Source organism: Capricornis sumatraensis, chromosome 3 (genome assembly GCF_032405125.1).
Source record: "Capricornis sumatraensis isolate serow.1 chromosome 3, serow.2, whole genome shotgun sequence".
Lineage (NCBI taxonomy): Eukaryota > Metazoa > Chordata > Mammalia > Artiodactyla > Bovidae > Capricornis > Capricornis sumatraensis.
Genome location: NC_091071.1, coordinates 174490616 through 174509483, shown reverse-complemented (window position 1 = coordinate 174509483; position 18868 = coordinate 174490616). Strand labels below are relative to the sequence as shown.

At 51.2% G+C, this 18868-nt stretch overlaps 1 protein-coding gene across 1 annotated transcript; it reads left to right on the top strand.

Moving 5' to 3' along the window:
* The first annotated feature begins 2621 nt into the window (after positions 1 to 2621).
* Positions 2622 to 9552, top strand: C1QB (complement C1q B chain). The gene is made up of 3 exons (XM_068968188.1): positions 2622 to 2737; positions 7318 to 7509; positions 8721 to 9552. Exons 2-3 carry the CDS (start codon positions 7341 to 7343, stop codon positions 9293 to 9295), a joined length of 744 nt encoding a protein of 247 aa, XP_068824289.1. The 5' UTR covers positions 2622 to 2737; positions 7318 to 7340; the 3' UTR covers positions 9296 to 9552.
* The last annotated feature ends 9316 nt before the right edge of the window (positions 9553 to 18868 follow it).

Genomic DNA, 18868 nt, shown 5'->3' with positions numbered 1-18868 from the left:
ACAGAGGAGCCTGCCAAGCTGCAGTCCATGGGGTCGCAAAGAGTCTGACACAATTGAAGCAACTTAGCACTTACGCATACATGAGACCAGCTGGCTCTCACTCAGGGGCCAAGGGTCTCCCTAGCTCCTGACTTCCAATCCAGGCATGGCTCTTGTGCACACAGGCTCCAAGATTTCTGTCTTCTCTTCAGAGAAATGATACTACTCTCAACTTTGCATTGGTGCCTACCAAGGGCTGGGTGCTCAGCTAAGCCTTGGACATGCAGGGCTACCTCACTGGCCCCCCACAACCACTCCAGGAGGTAGGTGCCCAGGTCCCTGGTTCATATGTGGGGAAGCTCCCTGAGGCCACATAGCTAGAAAGAGGTAGGCCTGGGATTCAAACTTGCAGGGGTCCGATTCCAACCCTCCTGGCCCCAAACCATGCTGCTTCCTATTCTAGGCTCCTTCTGCATCTACCTCAAGTTCAAGTTCACTTTTCCCATTGTCACCAGCCACCAAATTACTGGAGGGTCTATATTTGGTTGGGCCCAGAGGCCCTTGGGTTTTATCAAATGAGTCTCTCACCCACTACAGCAAACACTTCGTTTCCATCAAGCAGCATCCACAAGCGAAATGATTTTCTACCTCCAAGCACCGATGTCAAGAGAGCCCTCCCGACCTATGGCAGCTCCTGAGACTTGCTGGGCAAGCATCCCTGAGAGGGGCCTCATGTTACCTTGGATGCAGCCTCAGTGAGAGGGCTTGCATCTCAGCACCAGGGATGCCTGGCTCTGAGTCCTGATCCGCCACGAGGATGAGGCACGGGTTCCAGTAGCCACTTCTTGTGGCATTCTTCACAGAAGCAGTGAAACCATTGTGCCCCTTAACGTTTAATACCGGGGCTTCCCTGATAGCTCAGTTGGTAAAGAATCTGCCTGCAATGCAAGAGATCCCAGTTTGATTCCTGGGTCGGGAAGATCCACTGGAGAAAGAATAAGCTTCCCACTCTAGTATTCTTGGGCTTCTCTTGTGGCTCAGCTGGTAAAGAATCCACCTGCAATGCAGGAGACCTGGGTTTGATTCCTGGGTTGGGAAGATCCCCCGCAGAAGGGAAAGGCTACCCACTCCAGTATTCTGGCCTGGAGAATTCCATGGACTCTTTAGGCCATGGGGTTTCAAAAAGTTGGAGAGTCCCTTGGACTGCAAGGAGATCCAACCAGTTCATCCTAAAGGAAATCAGTCCTGAATATTTATTGGAAGGACTGATGCTGAAGCTGAAACTCCAATACTTTGGCCACCTGATGCAAAGAGCTGACTCATTTGAAAAGACTGATGCTGGGAAAGATTGATGCTGGGAAAGATTGAAGGCGGGAGCAGAAGGGGATGACAGAGGATGAGATGGTTGGATGGTATCACCAACTCAATGGACATGAGTTTGAATAAACTCCAGGAGTTGGTAATGGACAGGGAGGCCTGCCATGCTGCAGTCCATGGGATCACAAAGAGTCGGACATGACCAAGTGATTAAACTGAACTGATGTTTAATACCAGTCTCCCCCGGTAGAAGAGACATTCCTTGGGGGCTGGACCCAGGGCTGATTTGCTTGTGGCTCCATCTCCAGTATACGTAGAGGCTCATGATAAATATTTGTTGAATGATAACTTTCTCCCCCCTGGGCCTCAGTTTCCTCATATATAACATGAACAGCAATGGCTGGGGTGACCTCCAAGTCCTGCTCTCCTGGAATCCTATGATGCCAGGATCAACAAGCAACAGGATCAGGCCCACTGGAAGAAGAGGAACGGATATAAATAAATAATGACCACACTTAGAATTCACTTTTCATTATTAGATTACTTTCTGAGAACAAAAAAAGAGCAGGGCTGTAGAAGAGAAGCAAAGCAGAAGAGATGAGCCCAGAAAGGCGACGCCTGGGACACAGCTTGATACTAACAATTAACCCTGCACTGCGCTTTACAGTTGACCCGCCTCTTTCTCCTCCACTGTCCCGTCTGAGCTCCGCAGCGCCCTGTGCAACCTGGAAAGCAAGTGCGATTGTGGTCCCATCGCACAGTAGAGGAAACTGGGGCTCCCTAGGGTTCGCTGGTGGCTCGGGGGTAAAGAACCTGCCTGCCAATGCAGGAGATGCAGGTTGGATCCTTGGGTCTTGCCTGGGAAATTCCATGAACAGAGGAGCCTGGCGGGCTACAGTCCATGGGGTTGCAAAGAGTCAGACAGGACTGAAGCAACTAAACAGCAACAGATGTTTAGCTGCTAAGTGGCAGAGCCAGAATCTGAATCAGGGTTTCTGACTGCAAACGCAGCCCTCGGGCAGCAGGCTGGCCACATCTCCATTTCGTGGAGGAACACCACAGTTCCTGCAGAAGTTCATGAGGTCAGGGGCCGTGGCAGGTGCTCCCCCCAACCACTGTGGACATTCCCCTGGAACACCCTAATCCCCCCAACAGCTGCTGAGCTGGCGAAACCAAACTGGCCACCCACCCATCCTATTTACAGTAAACCCCTCCCGATTGCAGAAATGGGACCTGAAACTGCCTGATGACAGCAGAAAGCGTGAGAGTGGGGTCAACAGGGAAGGAGGCTGGCCTGCCGGGCCCGCGGAGAGTGCCGTCAGGGAGAGGCCCCTCTCATCTCTGAGGAATGGGACTTCCGCTTTGGACGGAGAGCAGGAGGCTCCCGGCACCCGGTCCCATTCTGCCCAGCCCAGCAGCCTCAGAGGACACAGGCTCCCAGGTGAGGACGGGGCCTAGCAATAGGGGGACCGGCTGGCAGGACCAGTATGCCAGAGGGTGGTGCTTCCTGAGTATAGGGCCCCACATCCTCTGTCTCTGAGCCACTTGGAGGGTTGGACTCTGAGGGTTCCTGCACCCCATCCCAGACCTCAGGACTCAATTCCTCTGGGAGGTCAGCTCGAGAGTCTGCTGCTACCTGGGGCCCCGGGTAATGGGGAGGCATCAGAGTAAAGGCTCTGGGGTCGCTGAGACTGGAGCTGAGCCCCGCTTCTGCCTCTCAGGAGCTGGCGATCTGGCCCAAGTGACGTAACCCCTTTCACCCTGGATCCTCTCGGGGAATAACAGAACTTTTCAGGGGTGCTGGGAGCCCTAAAGGAGATCAGCTCAGCCTCTGCTTAGCACACTGCCTGGCTCAGGGTATGTCAGAGGCAGAGGTGAAACCAGAACCCAGAATCCCCTCTGCCCACCCAGCCTTTCTCTGACACCTGCCTTCTCCTATTTCCTCGCAGTCTGGTGAGAGAGCTCCACTAGCCTCTTTCAAGGAGGAGGTGGGATGATGGCAGGTGGAGTTGCGATGAGTTATTAGTTAGCGTTGACACAACTCAACTCTGCTTGTGCAGGAGGGTGTGTGGTTGGTCAGGCACCGTGCTAGAGACCGAGATCCTTCTAGGCTCCATCTCATGTAATTCTCTGGCAGCCCTGTCAGGTGGAAATAAACTTTGCCAAAGGCTCAGGGATGTTAAGGTACTTTCCTGAAGTCATGTGGCAAGGTAGCAGCAGAAGGGGAGTTCAAGGTCAAACTGGCCTGACTCCAAGTCAGGGGGAAAGGGGCTGTTGGAGCCGGAGGAAGATGGATGATGCCAGGAAAGATGTGAGGGGTGAGGCTGATGGTGGTGATGGATGTTAAAGGCAGAGGGTGGTCAGACCTGCTGAGGGTTAAGTCTTGGCCCAAGTCTAAGATTCTGGCCCTGAAATAGGCCAGAACCCAGATCGCCCCATTTCCCCACCCCACCTCCAGCTTCCCCAAGAGACCTGAGTCTCATCATCAACAGCTACCCCACCCCACCACCCTAGCAGCCAACCAGATCTCCCCCTACTCCTGCGCCGCCTGCATCTGACAGACCCCCTCCCTGAGCCCAGCCTCCCAAAGGGACCAAATTCTTTAGTTTTCCAAGCATCTTCTGCAGTGTCTTGAAACTTAGGGATTCCCAGATGATGCTGATAATTTTAAAATAGCTAATATTCATTAAGCATCTCCAATATGCCAGGCTATTGTGAGCCCTAACTCATCTGTCCTCCCACCAACCCCGTCAGTCACTGCTTAGCATGCTGCCTGGTTCAGGATATGTCAGAGGCAGAGATGAAATCAGGACCCAGGACCCCCTCCGCCCACCCAGCAATTTCTCTGATACCTGCCTTCTCTTATTTCCTTGCAGTCTGATGAGAAAGCTCAGCAGAGATTAGGCAGAGGTCAGGATTATCCCCATTTTACAGAAGGAGAAACTGTGTCCAGAGAGCAGCCACTTGCCTAAGGCCCATAGCTAAGAAGGAGCAGAAGCCTGGTTTGGACCCTCTTGGGAGCAGTGTTCCTCTCCTTGTGACCCTCCAGGCCTCTCACCTTTGGTGACACCCCCAACAACAGCAGCAATAATAATAATGATAATAACAGCCATCACGGAGCACTGGCCCCGCCTCCAGCACCGCGCTGAGCACAGGCCATGCTGTAGCTCCTCGTTTCAGGCCGTTTGGCTCCAAAGCCTGTGTTTTAACCCCCAGGTAGAGAGGCCTCTGGGCTTTCTCAGTGGCTGAGCAGCAAAGAATCTGCCTACAATGCAAGAGCCACAGGAAATGCGGGTTCGATCCCTTGGTCGGGAGGATCCCCTGGAGGAGGGCATGGCAGCCCACTCCAGTATTCCTGCCTGGAGAATCCCATGGACAGAGGAGCCTGGCGGGCTACAGTCCACGGGGTCGCAAAGAGTCAGACAGGACTAAGCAACTGAGCGTGCGTGCAGAGAGGTCTCTTAATGAAACACCCCATGGGGTTTAAACCCAGTGGAAGTGGGTTTGAATCCCAGCTGCATATGGCTGTGTGACCTTGATCAAGGTTCCCAGTCTCTCCACTGCCCAGTTTCTTCATCTGTGAAATCAAAAAGCAGGGGTGCTTTCTCAGGGGGCTGCTGTAAGGAGCAAATTAAATGAAAGAATGACCTGTAAAGCATTTGGCACAGAGCCTGACACCTGCTAAGTGCCCAGTGCATTGATTATTAAGGTTGTCAAACTGTCGTTTGTAAAACCTCTGGCAAGATAAATAGAATGTCAGCCTCTCTCGGGAGCATGACAGAGCCCAAGCTGGTCACTCGTGGCCCTGGTCACATCCATCTTTGCAGTCCCTCTTTGCCTGGTACCCAGCACAGCTTCCAGCCTCACTCAGGAGTCTGAGCCATGAACTGATCAGGATCAGACCAAGGGGGCTGGGGCTGATTTTCTGAGCACACAAGCCCAAATCAGCAGGTTTTTCTGGTCTCAGAAAGGCCTCCAGGTGCCAAATTCTGTGTTGGCACAGGCACTGTTAGGCAAAGAAGACCACAGCCTGACCACAGCCCTGCCATTAACCAACTCACTGGGCGATTTAGAAAGGGTTGTTTCCTAATGTTTGCATCTCAGTGTCCTCATCTGCAAGATGGGAAAATAATCACAACCCACTTCTCCAGAGTGCTGTGAGGATCAGACAACAGCAGCTATGGGTCTGAACTAGAGTCCCCAAACCCCGTGACTCTTTCCCAGCCATGGCCTTACCTGGGTCCTCATGGTTATCCTGGGAGATGGGCTGGGACCACTCTGCTCGCCTGTCTAAGAGCAGGAGAGTGCCCAGCTTTTGTGGGCTGAGGGGTAATGAGGGAAGGCTTCCTGGAAGGGGAAGGCTTCCTGGAAGAGAAAGGCTTTGACAGGAGCCTTGAAAGATGGGGAGAAATTGGATATGGGCAAAGGTGGAATGGGCTGCCTCAGAAGGTAATGAGCTTCCCATCACTGAGATGGTACAAGCACTGGATGGGAAAAGGCCTGGGCAGAGATGTTGTTGAGGAGACTTAACAATAAGCTGAGGGTTCCTCAAGAAGTTAAACACAGGATTACCATAAGACCTAGTAATTCCACTAAGGATATACCCAAGAATTAAAAATAAGTATTCAGACAAATTCCTGTATGTGAATGCTCACAGCAGTGCTATTCACAATGAGCAAAAGGTGGAAACTTCCCAAATGCCCATCAGTAATAAGTGGATTAACAAGATGTAATATGTCCATACAATGGAATATTATTCAGCCATTAAGAAGGAATGAGATACTGATCCGTGCTACAATGTAGATGAACCTCAGAAACATTATGCTAAATGAAACGTCAGACACAAAATGTTACATAGCATATACAATTCTACTTCTATGAAATATCCAGAATAGGTAAATCCATAGAGTCAGAAAGCAGAGGAGTGGGTTGCCAGGGACCGAAGCGGGGAGGGGGATTTGGAGGTAACTGACTAGTGAGTACAGAATGTTATTTGAGGGTTATTGAATTGATGGAAATACTTTGGAAATAGACAGAGGAGAGGGTTATACAATGCTGTGGATGTGCTGAAATGCTCACTTTAAAAGGTTAAATTTGTGTTATGAGAATATCAACTCAGTTTTTAAAAAGGAAGAAGCTAAAGTTTGGATGAGATGAGTTTTAAGGTCCCTTCTGTCCTGAGAAGTGATGCCATGGGCATTGGCCATGCTGACAAGCTCAAGATGCCCCGGGGTTTCTGTCTCATTCCCCAGGATTCTCACCAGGGCCCAGAGCCTTTGGAGGGACCTGAGAATATTCTGCCAGAAGAGGTGGCCTGCTATGCCGGCAAGGTCACTGGCTTCAGCGCCACACAAGCCTGGGTTCAGTCCTGGCTACAGTCCTTCCTGTGTGACCCTGAGCAAGTGACTTGACCTCTCTGAACCTCAGTTTCCTCTTCAGTGTAGAAACATTGGTTCTTCCGTGCAGGGGTGCTCTGAGGATATAACTGGAAGAAGCACAGGCTGCCCGAATTCAGAAACTCTAATGACTGAGAACCCTTGGACCAAAATATCAAACCACAGCAATCAAGACCCTGACCTCCCTGTCGGTTCTCAACACTCCAGACACTGTGCGGCCTCTGGGCCTTTGCCTTCTGTCTTTTCCTCCTGGAACATTCCTGCCCCAGCCCTGTCTGATCCTTTGGGTCTCAGCCTAAACGTCACTTCTCAGAGATGCCTCCCTTGTCTAGAAAACGTTTCTGGCAGGAGAACGCCCCTCACAAAGCCAGCCCTCGGGGCCCCCTTTCATTTCATTTCAGCCAGAGCGCTCCCCACAGCGTATGACCAGCTCCACTGACTTGCATGTTGACCTGTGTCTAGTCCCCCAGACCGTCAGCTCCATGAAGGCCGGGACCATATCTGCCTTGTTCATCACGGTGTCCCCAGCACCCAGAACAGGGTCTGGTGGATGAGACATCAGGGAACAGGAACAAGTGAAGGAATGAATGGCCAAGACCAATCGCATCGTCTTGTCCCCCAACAGGGAGCAGCTGAGACAGGGCCGCGATGAAGACCCCTCGGGGCAGCCTGTTGGTGCTGCTGCTCCTGAATCTGCTCCGTGTCTCTTGGGCCCAGAGCAACTGCATCGGGCCATCCATCCCTGGCATCCCGGGCATTCCCGGGAAACCAGGCCCCGATGGCAAGCCTGGGACTCCAGGGATGAAGGGAGAGAAAGGTACTGTGGATGCTGGGAACGCACAAGAGTCACTCCCCAAGGCCCCGTCAGCCACCTCCCAAGTCAGCGGCCCTCCTTAGAGAGCACAAAACACTTGCAAAGCCATCAGCTTGCTGAGCCCTTCACAGTAACCTTGCAAGGAAGGGATTCTGATTCCCACTTTACAGGTGGGAAAACTGATGTCCAGAAAGGCTACTGACTTGCCCAGGGGAGCCCAGTAAATGTCGAAAGTGAAGCGGTAGTCTCTCAGTGGTGTCCCGACTCTGCGATCCTATCAGGCTCCTCTGTCCATGGAATTTTCCAGGCAAGAATATCGGAGTTGGTTACCATCTCCTTCTCCAGGGGATCTTCCCCACCCAGGGACTGAACCCTGGTCTCCCGCATTGCAGGCAGGTTTTTTTTTACTGTCTGAGCCACTGGGGAGGCCCAGTCAATGTTGAGCCTGAGGCCAAACCTTGGCTGTCTTACCACTAAATCCACGGTGGCCACAGAGTCCTGGGTGCCTCTAGGGTAGGCGGCTTCAGCCCTCGGCACTGCTCTTTCCTCACCTGTAAGATGAGGATGGTGCTCCTTTGCAGAGTTGTCAGTGGGTTTAATGAAGCTGCCTGCCCCTCAAACCCCCCGTGAGATGTATGTAATTCACACATCCATTTAACCACAGCCAGCTGCTCTCATCACACAATTTCAGCAAATCCTCACGAGCCCGCAAAATACATCATCCCCATTTTCCAGATGAGGAAGCTGAGCCTTGGGCAATGTGAGTCAGTCAAGGGGACACGACCAAGAATGGCAGAGGTGATGTGAGAAACTCGCCTGCCTGCCCCCTGAGCCCGCATTCACAGTAACCAGACTCTGCCGCTCTCCTGGAAGAGAAAGCTTTATATCTTGTGCCAAACCAAGGAGGGGTTTGGAGTGGTGGAGTGAGAAAGGTTCGAATGCCCACTTCTAGGTTCAGCAAGACACCACTCCCCACCCCGATGGCCCTCGGCCCCCATTATCACCAAGCACATCCCAAATGTGGAAAGTAGGGCTTTCTGGAAGGAGGCTTGCAGGCCTGCCCATCCTCGTGTTCACAGACGGGACGCAGAGGCCCAGAGGGAAGCAGGGGCCTGTCCGAGGCTACCCAGTCAGGCTCCCTGCCTCCCAGCCCAGCTCCTTCCAGTCCCCATTCATCTCTGGCACACTCATTTATCTCATCTCTGCTTTTCCAGGGCTTCCAGGGCGAGTTAGCCACCTCAACGAGAATGGCGAGAAGGGGGACCCAGGGTTTCCTGGGATGCCAGGAAAAGTCGGCCCCAAGGGCCCCATTGGGCCCAAGGGTGTCCCAGGGCCTCCCGGAGCCCGCGGCCCCAAGGGTGAATCGGGAGACTACAGGGCCACGCAGAAAATTGCCTTCTCGGCCTCACGCACCATCAACCACCACCTGAGACCTGGCCAGCCCATCCGCTTCGACCACGTTATCACCAACGCCAACGATAACTACCAGGCTCGGAGCGGCAAATTCACGTGCAAGGTGCCCGGGCTCTACTTCTTCACCTACCATGCCAGCTCCCGAGGGCAGCTGTGCGTGGACCTCATGCGGGGCCAGGCAGAGCCCCAGAAAGTGGTCACCTTCTGCGACTATGTCCAGAACACCTTCCAGGTCACTACGGGCAGCATTGTGCTCAAGCTAGAGAAGGAGGAGACCGTTTTCCTGCAGGCCACCGAAAAGAATGCCCTGGTGGGCATCGAAGGCGCCAACAGCATCTTCTCCGGGTTCCTGCTCTTCCCTGACGCAGAGGTGTGACCTGTGGGGCCGATTCACCCCCGCCCCCACCAGCCAAGCTCTCTTTCTCCCCAACACCACCCCCCATATCCCGGCCAAAGCGCACAGGAGGGCTCCACGGGCACTGCTGAATAGATGAGTTAATAAAGTTTCCCAGCCCAAGGGACAGTGGTCTAATTCAACTTTGTGTCCCCACAGGTAGTACATAGTAGGTGCTTGGAAATGTTGGTTGAATGATGGAACAATAAATGACCTCTGAAATGACTCTGAATGATTGAATAATAAATGACCTCTGAAAGCAGAGTGAGTGGAAGTTGCTCAGTCGTGTCCGACTCTTTGCGACCCCATGGACTATACAGTCCATGGAGTTCTCTAGGCCAGAATACTGGAGTGGGTAGCCTTTCCCTTCTCCAGCGGATCTTCCCGACCCAGGGATCGAACTAGGGTCTCTGGCATTGCAGGCAGATTCTTTACCAACGGAGCTATCAGGGAAGTCCGAACTTCCCTTTCTGAGACCAGAAGCTCTATCTATTTGGTGGTGACTGGAGGGCCAGGCTTTGTGTCCAGCTCTGTGCCAGCCGCACAATGGGAGATGGGGAGGGAACACCATCTGCGGAGCACCTATGTGCTCCAAACACTGGACTAGACCCTTTCTTCCTTCTCTCATTAATCCCCACACTCATCCTTGAAGACAGGCTAAATCATGCCCAATTCACAGAGGAGAAAACTGAGGATTTGCAGGGGTGAAGGGATTGCTCTCAACCCCACAGATGAGCTGGGAGGCAGGTCTGTCCACTAATGACCTGAGAGCTCTTCCAAGACAAGACATCTAGGCCCCCAGAGGGGCTTTCTGCATGTAACACTACATGCCTCCACCCAAAGAGCCAAAGAGCCGTTCCGTAGTCTTACCTGACCTTGGGATCACAATCCTTCCCCTTCTGATTCTCCTCACATGCTCTCCCTCCCAATATCTTCCCAGCCTGACTCAGGCTCAGCCATCCAGTTAGAACACGTAACATTCAATGGCTCCTCTGCTCAGTAACATTTGATGGCTCCCCACAGCCAACTGGAATAATGCCTGCCCATGAGCCTGGCATTCAAGCCTCTCTATGAATTGACCTTCTAGTCCCAATCTCGCCTCTCCTGGACAAAGAATATCTTCACTCCAGACCAGCTGGGCCCTTCTTGTCCTCTAGGCAAGATGCAAGCTCTCCTGCCTCAATGATCTTACGTTCCCCTTTCACTCCACCTATCTAATCATCCTTTTAAACCTCATTCAAGTCACACCTTCTCCCTAAAAGTGGACCATTTCAGCTCTCACAGCCCCTACTTGTTGGACCTCTCTAACCCCAGTTCTCAGTTTTTCAGGTCTGAGCACACACTGCCTTCATCTAGCCTTTACTCATGCTCACCCCATCTCCCGGGCTAAGCTGTGAGCCCCTTACCCTGCTCATCACTGAACCCCTCCCAGCCCTGCACCTGCTCTCTGCAGCCCCTCATACTAGCCCCACCCACCAAGACTCTCAACCAATCCTGTCCAGAGGTAGGAGGGATTTAAGGCACTTCAGCTCCGTTCAGTTCAGTTCAGTTCAGTCACTCAGTCCTGTCTGACTCTTAACAGCTCCATGGACTGCAGCACTCTAGGCCTCCCCGTCCATCACCAGCTCCCGGAGCTTGCTCAAACTCGTGTCCATTGAGTTGGTGATGCCATCCAACAATCTCATCCTCTGTCGTCCCCTTCTCCTCCTGCCCTCAATCTTTCCCAGCATCACGGTCTTTTCCAATGAGTTAGCTCTTCACATCAGGTGGCCAAAGTATTGGAGTTTCAGCTTCAGCATCAGTCCTTCCAATGAATATTCAGGACTGATTTCCTTTAAGATGGACTGGTTGCAACTCCTTGCAGTCCAAGGGACTCTCAAGAGTCTTCTCCAACACCACAGTTCAAAAGCATCAATTCTTCGGCGCTCAGCTTTCTTTCATACATGACTTTCTCACATCCATACATGACTACTGGAAAAACCATAGATTTGACTAGACGGACCTCTGTTGGCAAAGTAATGTCTCTGCTTTTGAATATGCTGTCTAGGTTGGTCAGAGCTTTTCTTCCAAAGAGTAAGTGTCTTTTAATTTCATGGCTTCAGTCACCATCTGCAGTGATTTTGGAGAACAAAAAAATTAAGTCTGTCACTGTTTCCACTGTTTCCCCATCTATTTGCCATGAAGTGATGAAACTGGATGTCATGATCTTAGTTTTCTGAATGTTGAGCTTCAAGCCAACCTTTTCACTCTCCTCTTTCACTTTCATCAAGAGGCTCTTTAGTTCTTCTTCACTTTCTGCCATAAAGATAGTGTCATCTGCATATCTGAGGTTATTGATATTTCTCCCGGCAATCTTGATTCCAGCTTGTGCTTCATCCAGCCCAGTGTTTCTCATGATGTACTCTGCGTATAAGTTAAATAAGCAGGGTGACAATATACAGCCTTGACGTACTCCTTTTCCTATTTGGAACCAGTCTGTTGTTCCATGTCCAGTTCTAACTGTTGCTTCCTGACCTGCATACAGATTTCTCAAGAGGCAGGTCAAGTGGTCTGGTATTCCCATCTCTTGAAGAATTTTCCACAGTTTGTGGTGATCCACATAGTCAAAGGCTTTGGCATAGTCAATAAAGCAGAAATAGATGATTTTCTTGCTTTTTTGATAATCCAACAGATGTTGGCAATTTGATCTCTGGTTCCTCTGCCTTTTCTAAAACCAGCTTGAACACCTGGAGGTTCACAGTTCACATACTGTTGAAGCCTGGCATGGAGAATTTTGAGACTTACTTTACTAGCATGTGAGATGAATGCAATTGTGCAGTAGTTTGAGCATTCTTTGGCATTGCCTTTGGGATTGGAATGAAAACTGACCATTTCCAGTCCTGTGACCACTGCTGACTTTTACAAATTTGCTGGCATATTGAGTGCAGCACTTTCACAGCATCATCTTTTAGGATTTGAAATAGCTCAACTGGAATTCCATCACCTCCACTAGTTTCATTTGTAGAGATGCTTCCTAAGGCCCACTTGACTTCACATTCCAGAATGTCTGGCTCTATGTTAGTAATCATACCATTACGATTATCTGGGTCGTGAAGTTTTTTGTACAGTTTTTCTGTGCATTCTTGCAGCTTCTTAATAGCTTCTGCTTCTGTTAGATCCATACCATTTCTGTCCTTTATTGAGCCCGTCTTCACATGAAATGTTCCCTTGGTATCTCTAATTTTCTTGAAGAGATATCTAGTCTTTCCCATTCTATGGTTTTCCTCTATTTCTTTGCACAGATCACTGCAGAAGGCTTTCTTATCTCTCCTTGCTACTCTTTGGAACTCTGCATTCAAATGGGTATATCTTCCCTTTTCTCCTTTGCTTTTTGCTTCTCTTCTTTTCACAGCTATTTGTAAGGCCTCCTCAGACAGCCATTTTGCTTTTTTGCATTTCTTTTTCTTGGGGATGGTCTTGATCCCTGCCTCCTGCACAATGTCATGAACCTCTGTCCATAGCTCATCAGGCACTCTGTCTATCAGATCTAATCCCTTGAATTTATCTGTCACTTCCACTGTATAATTGTAAGGGATTTGATTTAGGTCATAGCTAAATGGTCTAGTGGTTTTCCCTACTTTCTTCAATTTAAGTATGAATTTGGCAAAAAGGAGTTCATGATCTGAGCCACAGTCAGCTCCTGGTCTTGTTTTTGCTGACTGTATAGAGCTTCCCCATCTTTGGCAGCAAAGGATATAATCAGTCTGATTTCGGTGTTGACCATCTGGTGATGTCCATGTGTAGAGTCTTCTCTTGTGTTGTTGGAAAAGGGTGTTTGGTATGACCAGTGCATTCCCTTGGTAAAACTCTATTAGCCTTTGCTCTGCTTCATTCTGTACTCCCAGGCCAAATTTGCCTGTTATTCCAGGAGTTTCTTGGCTTCATTCTTCTGCATTCCTTTTCTGTAAAGAACCCAATAGGAATTACTTTAGATTTGAGGGCTATACAATCTCTACTGTACTTCTCAACTCTGCTCTGTAGCATGAAAACAGCCTGCAGACAAGATAAAAACAAGTGAGCGTGACTCTGTTCCAATCAGTCATTAAGGACGCTGGGATTAGAATTTTATGTAATATTCATGTCACAAAATATTTTTCTCCTGATTGTTGTTTTCAGCCATTTAGAAATATAAAACCACTCTTAGCTAGCAAGCCACACCATCTCTGGGCTGGACTTGCCATTCTGCTTTAGACCCAACTGTGGTTCTAGGCTTGGAAAGAGAAGAGCAGGAACTTGGATGCAGAACTGCCTGATTCCCAAGCCAGTCCACATTCCGTTAGGTTAGGTTCCTGCTAGGTTCCAACCTGGAGACATTGACAGGAAAACTCTCTAGGCCTCGTTGTCTTGGGCTGTAAAATGGACATTGCGGTTCCTACCCTGATTGACCAAAGGCACCGGGTCTCTAACTGCCATGGGTGACGAAATCCCCTGGAAATGTGCTGGTGTCTAGCTTCCCCCTCCTAGGGCTCTGATTCCGTATGACCTGGAGGCCCAGGAATCCACACTTTCCTCAATCACCCCAGGTGATTCCTGTGCAGGGGACCCTCTGCCTCCAGTGAGAAGGCTGAGCTGGTGGAAAATGAAAGCCATGACCAGTAGTAGCCCAGCCTCCTCCCACAAGGATCCATGAGCCCAATGGGGTTGAGGGAAGAAGGGAAAAGGACATCTTTCTTGGGTGTTGTTAGTTCTAGAAGGTCTCGATACCCTCTCCTGTTGGAATTCCCTTCTGCAGTCTCCCAGCCTCTCACCTGAGCACATCGGACCCCAGGGTCCATGTTCTCGAGCTTCTACCATTGGGTCTGTCTGCACGTGGCCACCCTTCACCCCAAGGGCCGATCTGGCTGCTGGTCACACATGTTTAGGGCCTCCCAACCGGCCACAAGGATCCAGGCAAAGTCAGCCACGGCCAAGGTAACAGCAGAGCTTGTCTCTGGTGCTGCCTCAGGCGGGCTGCCTCTCCTGCAGGACCGCACTCCTCTGACTTCTGACCCATAAACCCTGACCCTGCTGCATATCCTCCACCAGCATCGCCCCAACAACAGCACTCTGAACAGTGCCCCTCTGGGCCTCCCCACTCAGATTCCAGATCCGCCAGAAACCCGGGACTCTCACTGTGTGTTCAGTCATGCCCACTGCAGTCAAACATACCTTGCTTTACACGAGCATGAATATATCTAAACCCCTCCCCTTTGTTATTGCTCTCTCCCACCCCCTGGGGAGGGTTCACTTCTTCAGCTCTCCAGGGGAACAGCTGAGGTTTCATCAAACAGGAACCAAAACCAAGAATAATGGGGAATTCTAGAGGTGACCCTAGATGGGTCTCGGGACTTCGCCTATTCCCTCACTGTCCGGACCTGCCTTTTCCCCTGTGCCCCTTCTCAGAGGGGATGGGGTTGAAACTCAGATCTCCTGGATGGGCTAACGGTTGGACAGGGGAAGGAAGGGGAGTGATCTCCTTGGGCCTGTGCGCCTTGACCTTCATGTAGCCACTTTGACCCTGACTCATAACCCTCGACATGCCAGAGGCCTTTTAGTTTCCAGGCTTCCGAGAAATCTCCTAGAAACATAAAGTATAAAACTACAGGCTTATCAGGAGAGACCAGAGTTCCCCTACAGGAGCCAGGAGCAGGTGGGACAGCCCAGTCTCGGTGACGTGCGAGCCTGACTGGGGTTTCGTCTGAGAGCTCTTGGATCTGAGCCTCACTCTGCAGACTGGTCCTCTTAACTGTTAGGCAAATGGAGAGAAATGCATGCCCCCAATGACAGCCTTGACTGCCAAGTCAGCCTGTACCCCTGGAGGAAGTAATACAGAGACTAACATCCCCAATCCCCAGTTCCCAGGAGAGGGGATAATCTGATTGACCCAGCTTGGAACAAGGACACTCCTTGCCCAATCAGCTGAGGCCAAGAAGGAGCAGGCCTATAATAGTGGTTCAGGGGACATCCCTGGGCGTCCAATGGCTAAGACTCCACGTTCCCAATTCAGGGGGCCCGGGTTCAATCCCTGGTCAGGACACTAGGTCCTTCATGTCTCAACTAAGAGCTGGCACAGGCAAGTAAATATTTTTCAGAAATAATAATAGTTCGTGATTATTGACCTAAACGCCCAGCAAATATTCTCCCCTGCACTAGTTACAACAAGTCTAAGGAGCAAATCTTCTAATTCTGTGGTTCTCAAATGTCAGCAGGCATCACAGTCACCAGGGGGGCTTCTTAGAACTGGCATTTCCTGAGAGTTCCCACATGCTGCTGCTGCTACTGCCTGAGGACCACACTTAAAGAACCACTCTCCTAATTTAATTGTTCCCATTCTATAGATAAGAATGTTGAGGCTCACGGCGGGGGTGGGGGGGGGGGTGTTACTTGCCCATGCCACACAGAAAATTTAGGACGTGGATCCAGGGAACCACGTGTTCCATGGAACCCAGGGAACCATGTGTTACACTCTGTGCCCTCCTGCCTAGACTGCAGGGTGGGCAGGGCAGTTCCCAGCGTGGCGTGGGCAGCCCTATCAGGTCTGCCACCTGGCAGGCACCTTGGTACCCTATCCTTGCTTCTCCACGTCCAGCCCAGTCCCTCCCAAGGACCAAAAAGCTTTGAGCCACTTAAGGAAGGGAAAGGAGGGTAAAAGCAAAGAAGGAAGGCAAGGGCTTGGTAAGTAATAATAACAGCTCAGAGTGCCTGACGCTTGGTGAATTTTACAATCATGTCCCCCTTTTACAGAGGGGGTCTCGGAGGCGTGGAGCAGTGGCATGGCTTGCCTGACATAACACACTAGTAAGTAACACAACAAGGATTGAACACAGGGCAGTTTGGCTGCAGAGTCACTGCTCCCCGGAGCAGGCAAGAGACCCTGGTGGGGCTGAGTGGGGTGGCAGCTGGGGCCACTGGTTCTTGAGTCAGACAGACTTCAGATCAAATCCTGCCTGAGCATTTGTACCAACTATGTGAGCATGTCAAGTGACTTCCCTGTGGTCCTGTGTCATCCCCTTACAGACAAATGATGCAGTTTGCATCCTGGTATGCAGCCGTGATTCTTCTCTTGAATTAAATTCCTAGAGGTGGACTCCCTGGGGGAAGGATATGTAAACTCTGAAATCTCTGAGATGTGTTTCCAAATGGAAGGATGGGCTGTCGAGGCTGAACAAGCCAGGCCAGCTCTAGGCTTGCTGCCACCAGGGGGGAGCAGATACCAGGAGAAGGACGGCTTAGAAGAGGAGCTGGCAGGCGGCTGAGATGGGACCTGAAGCTCCTGCCTCCTCCCTCCCTTCTCCCCAAGCGCATCCTGCTCCCTGGGCAGGCTGTGAGCTTCTGGAGGGGGGCTGAGGGTCAGCTTTGAGACCCAAGTTCCTCTAAACCAGGGTCCTTAAAGCGCGGTTCCAGCATCAGCATCAGCTGGGAGCTTGTTAGAAATACAGATTCTCAGTCCCCATCCCAGATTGAGTGAATCAGGAAGTCTGGGGATAGGGCCCTGAATTCTGTGTTTTCAAACAAGCCTTCCAGGTGATTATGATGCGGCTGAAGTCTGAGAACCACTTCCATGTACTAGGGGCTGCCAAACCTTTTCTGTGAAGAACCCAATAGGAATTACTTTAGGCTTGGGGGCTATACAATCTCTGCTATACTTCTCAACTCTGCTCTGTAGCATGAAAACAGCCCACAGACAAGATAAAAACAAGTGAGCGTGACTCTGTTCCAATCAGTCATTAAGGACGCTGGGATTAGAATTTTACCTAATATTCATGTCACAAAATATTTTTCTTCTGATTGTTTTTTTCAGCCATTTAGAAACATAAAACCATTCTTAGCTAGCAAGCCACACCATCTCTGGGCTGGACTTGCCATTCTGCTTTAGACCCAACTGTGGTTCTAGGCTTGGAAAGAGAAGAGCAGGAACTTGGATGCAGAACTGCCTGATTCCCAAGCCAGTCCACATTCCGTTAGGTTAGGTTCCTGCTAGGTTCCAACCTGGGGTCGTTGACAGGAAAACTCTCTAGGCCTCGTTGTCTTGGGCTGTAAAATGGACATTGCGGTTCCTACCCTGATTGACCAAAGGCACCGGGTCTCTAACTGCCATGGGTGAGGAAATCCCCCGGAAATCTGCTGGTATCTAGCTCCCTCTCCAAGGACTTCTGATTCTGTAGGACCTGGAGGCCCAGGAACCCATACTTTCCTAAACACCCCAGGTGATTCCCATGCAGGGTGCCCTCTGCCTCCAGTGAGAAGGCTGAGCTGGTGGACATGAAAGCCATGACCAGTAGTAGCCCAGCCTCCTCCCACAAGGATCCATGAGCCCAGTGGGGTTGAGGGAAGAAGGGAAGACAAGCTTCTTGTCTGCTGGGACCTACACAAGATGAGAAACACAGTGAGGGAGGAAAGGCTGGGGGCTCACCAATCGCAAGGACCGAGCAGCTGTATTCAGTTCCCACCTCGCCACGCACAGGCTGATCACTTAATTTACTGCTACCGTTACTGCTACTCAGTCTGGACCTGTTACTGTTTCCTCAATCTGTACCCTGAGGGTGATGATCATAGACACCCTCGAAAGCTAATGAGGGCTAAATGGGATTCTATGGGCAGAGCCCCCGGCACAGAAAGTTCTCCACAGGTATTGGCTATAGTTACTGCTGGTGAGTTGTCATTGGAACTGGGGTGCTGTGATGCTGCAAGACCGCTCAAACTCTCACGTGCTCAAAACCCACCCAAAGTCTTGATAAAACGCGTCTTCAAGCGCAGCAGGCCTGGGGGGGGGTGGCACCTGAGAGTCTGTTTTTCTAACAAGATCCCTGGGGAAGTTGATGCTGCTGGACTAGGGACCACCCTTTAAGTGGCAGGGCTAGGGGCCCTGGTTCAGCCTGTTGATCCGCTGCCAACTGGAATTCTCTTGACCACCGGCGGCAATTAGTGCAGGAGCTGGGAGGTGGCAAGCGCTCGGTGAAGAATCTCTTGCTGTTATTGTTGCCGTCATGGTGATGTGATGATGTTCTGACGGTGATGCTGAGCGAGTTCACGGGCAGACACGGGCAAGGGCAAAGGGCGGAGGGTCCATCTCCCCAATGCCGAGCACCCCTTGGCTCTGAGCACTGCGGGCCCAGCTCCCATCTCTCCTCCACATGCCCACCTTTCTGGTTTCCTGCTGACAACGGGCACCAGGTGCCCTTCCTTTACCCCCCGCCCTCACAACCCAACACACACACACAAATACACGCCCTCCTCTCAGAGCAGGCTGAGAGCTGCGTTTATTTTTGCACGTAGCCAGGAGGGATTCTCATAGACAATCCTGTTGGCCAGATGCAAGAGAAAAGGGTGTTTGTTCAAGAAATCCAGCAGGGCCCACCCAAGCAGGGACACCCACAGCGAGGGGACCTGGCAGAGCAGAAAGCACCCTGGATGAGAAGTCAAGAGCTCCTAGCTCCATGCCGGCCTCAGAATCCGACTCACTGTTTGACCTCAGACAAAGCACTGCACCTCTCTGAGCCTCAGACTTCCCCACAGAAGGAAAGATTTGCACTAGAT

Excerpts from the sequence above, each read along its gene's own strand:
- C1QB (XM_068968188.1), top strand. The coding sequence starts at position 7,341 with ATGAAGACCCCTCGGGGCAGCCTGTTGGTGCTGCTGCTCCTGAATCTG. Across the intron at positions 7,510-8,720 it reads AGGGATGAAGGGAGAGAAAG|GGCTTCCAGGGCGAGTTAGC; the intron begins GTACTGTGGATG and ends CTGCTTTTCCAG.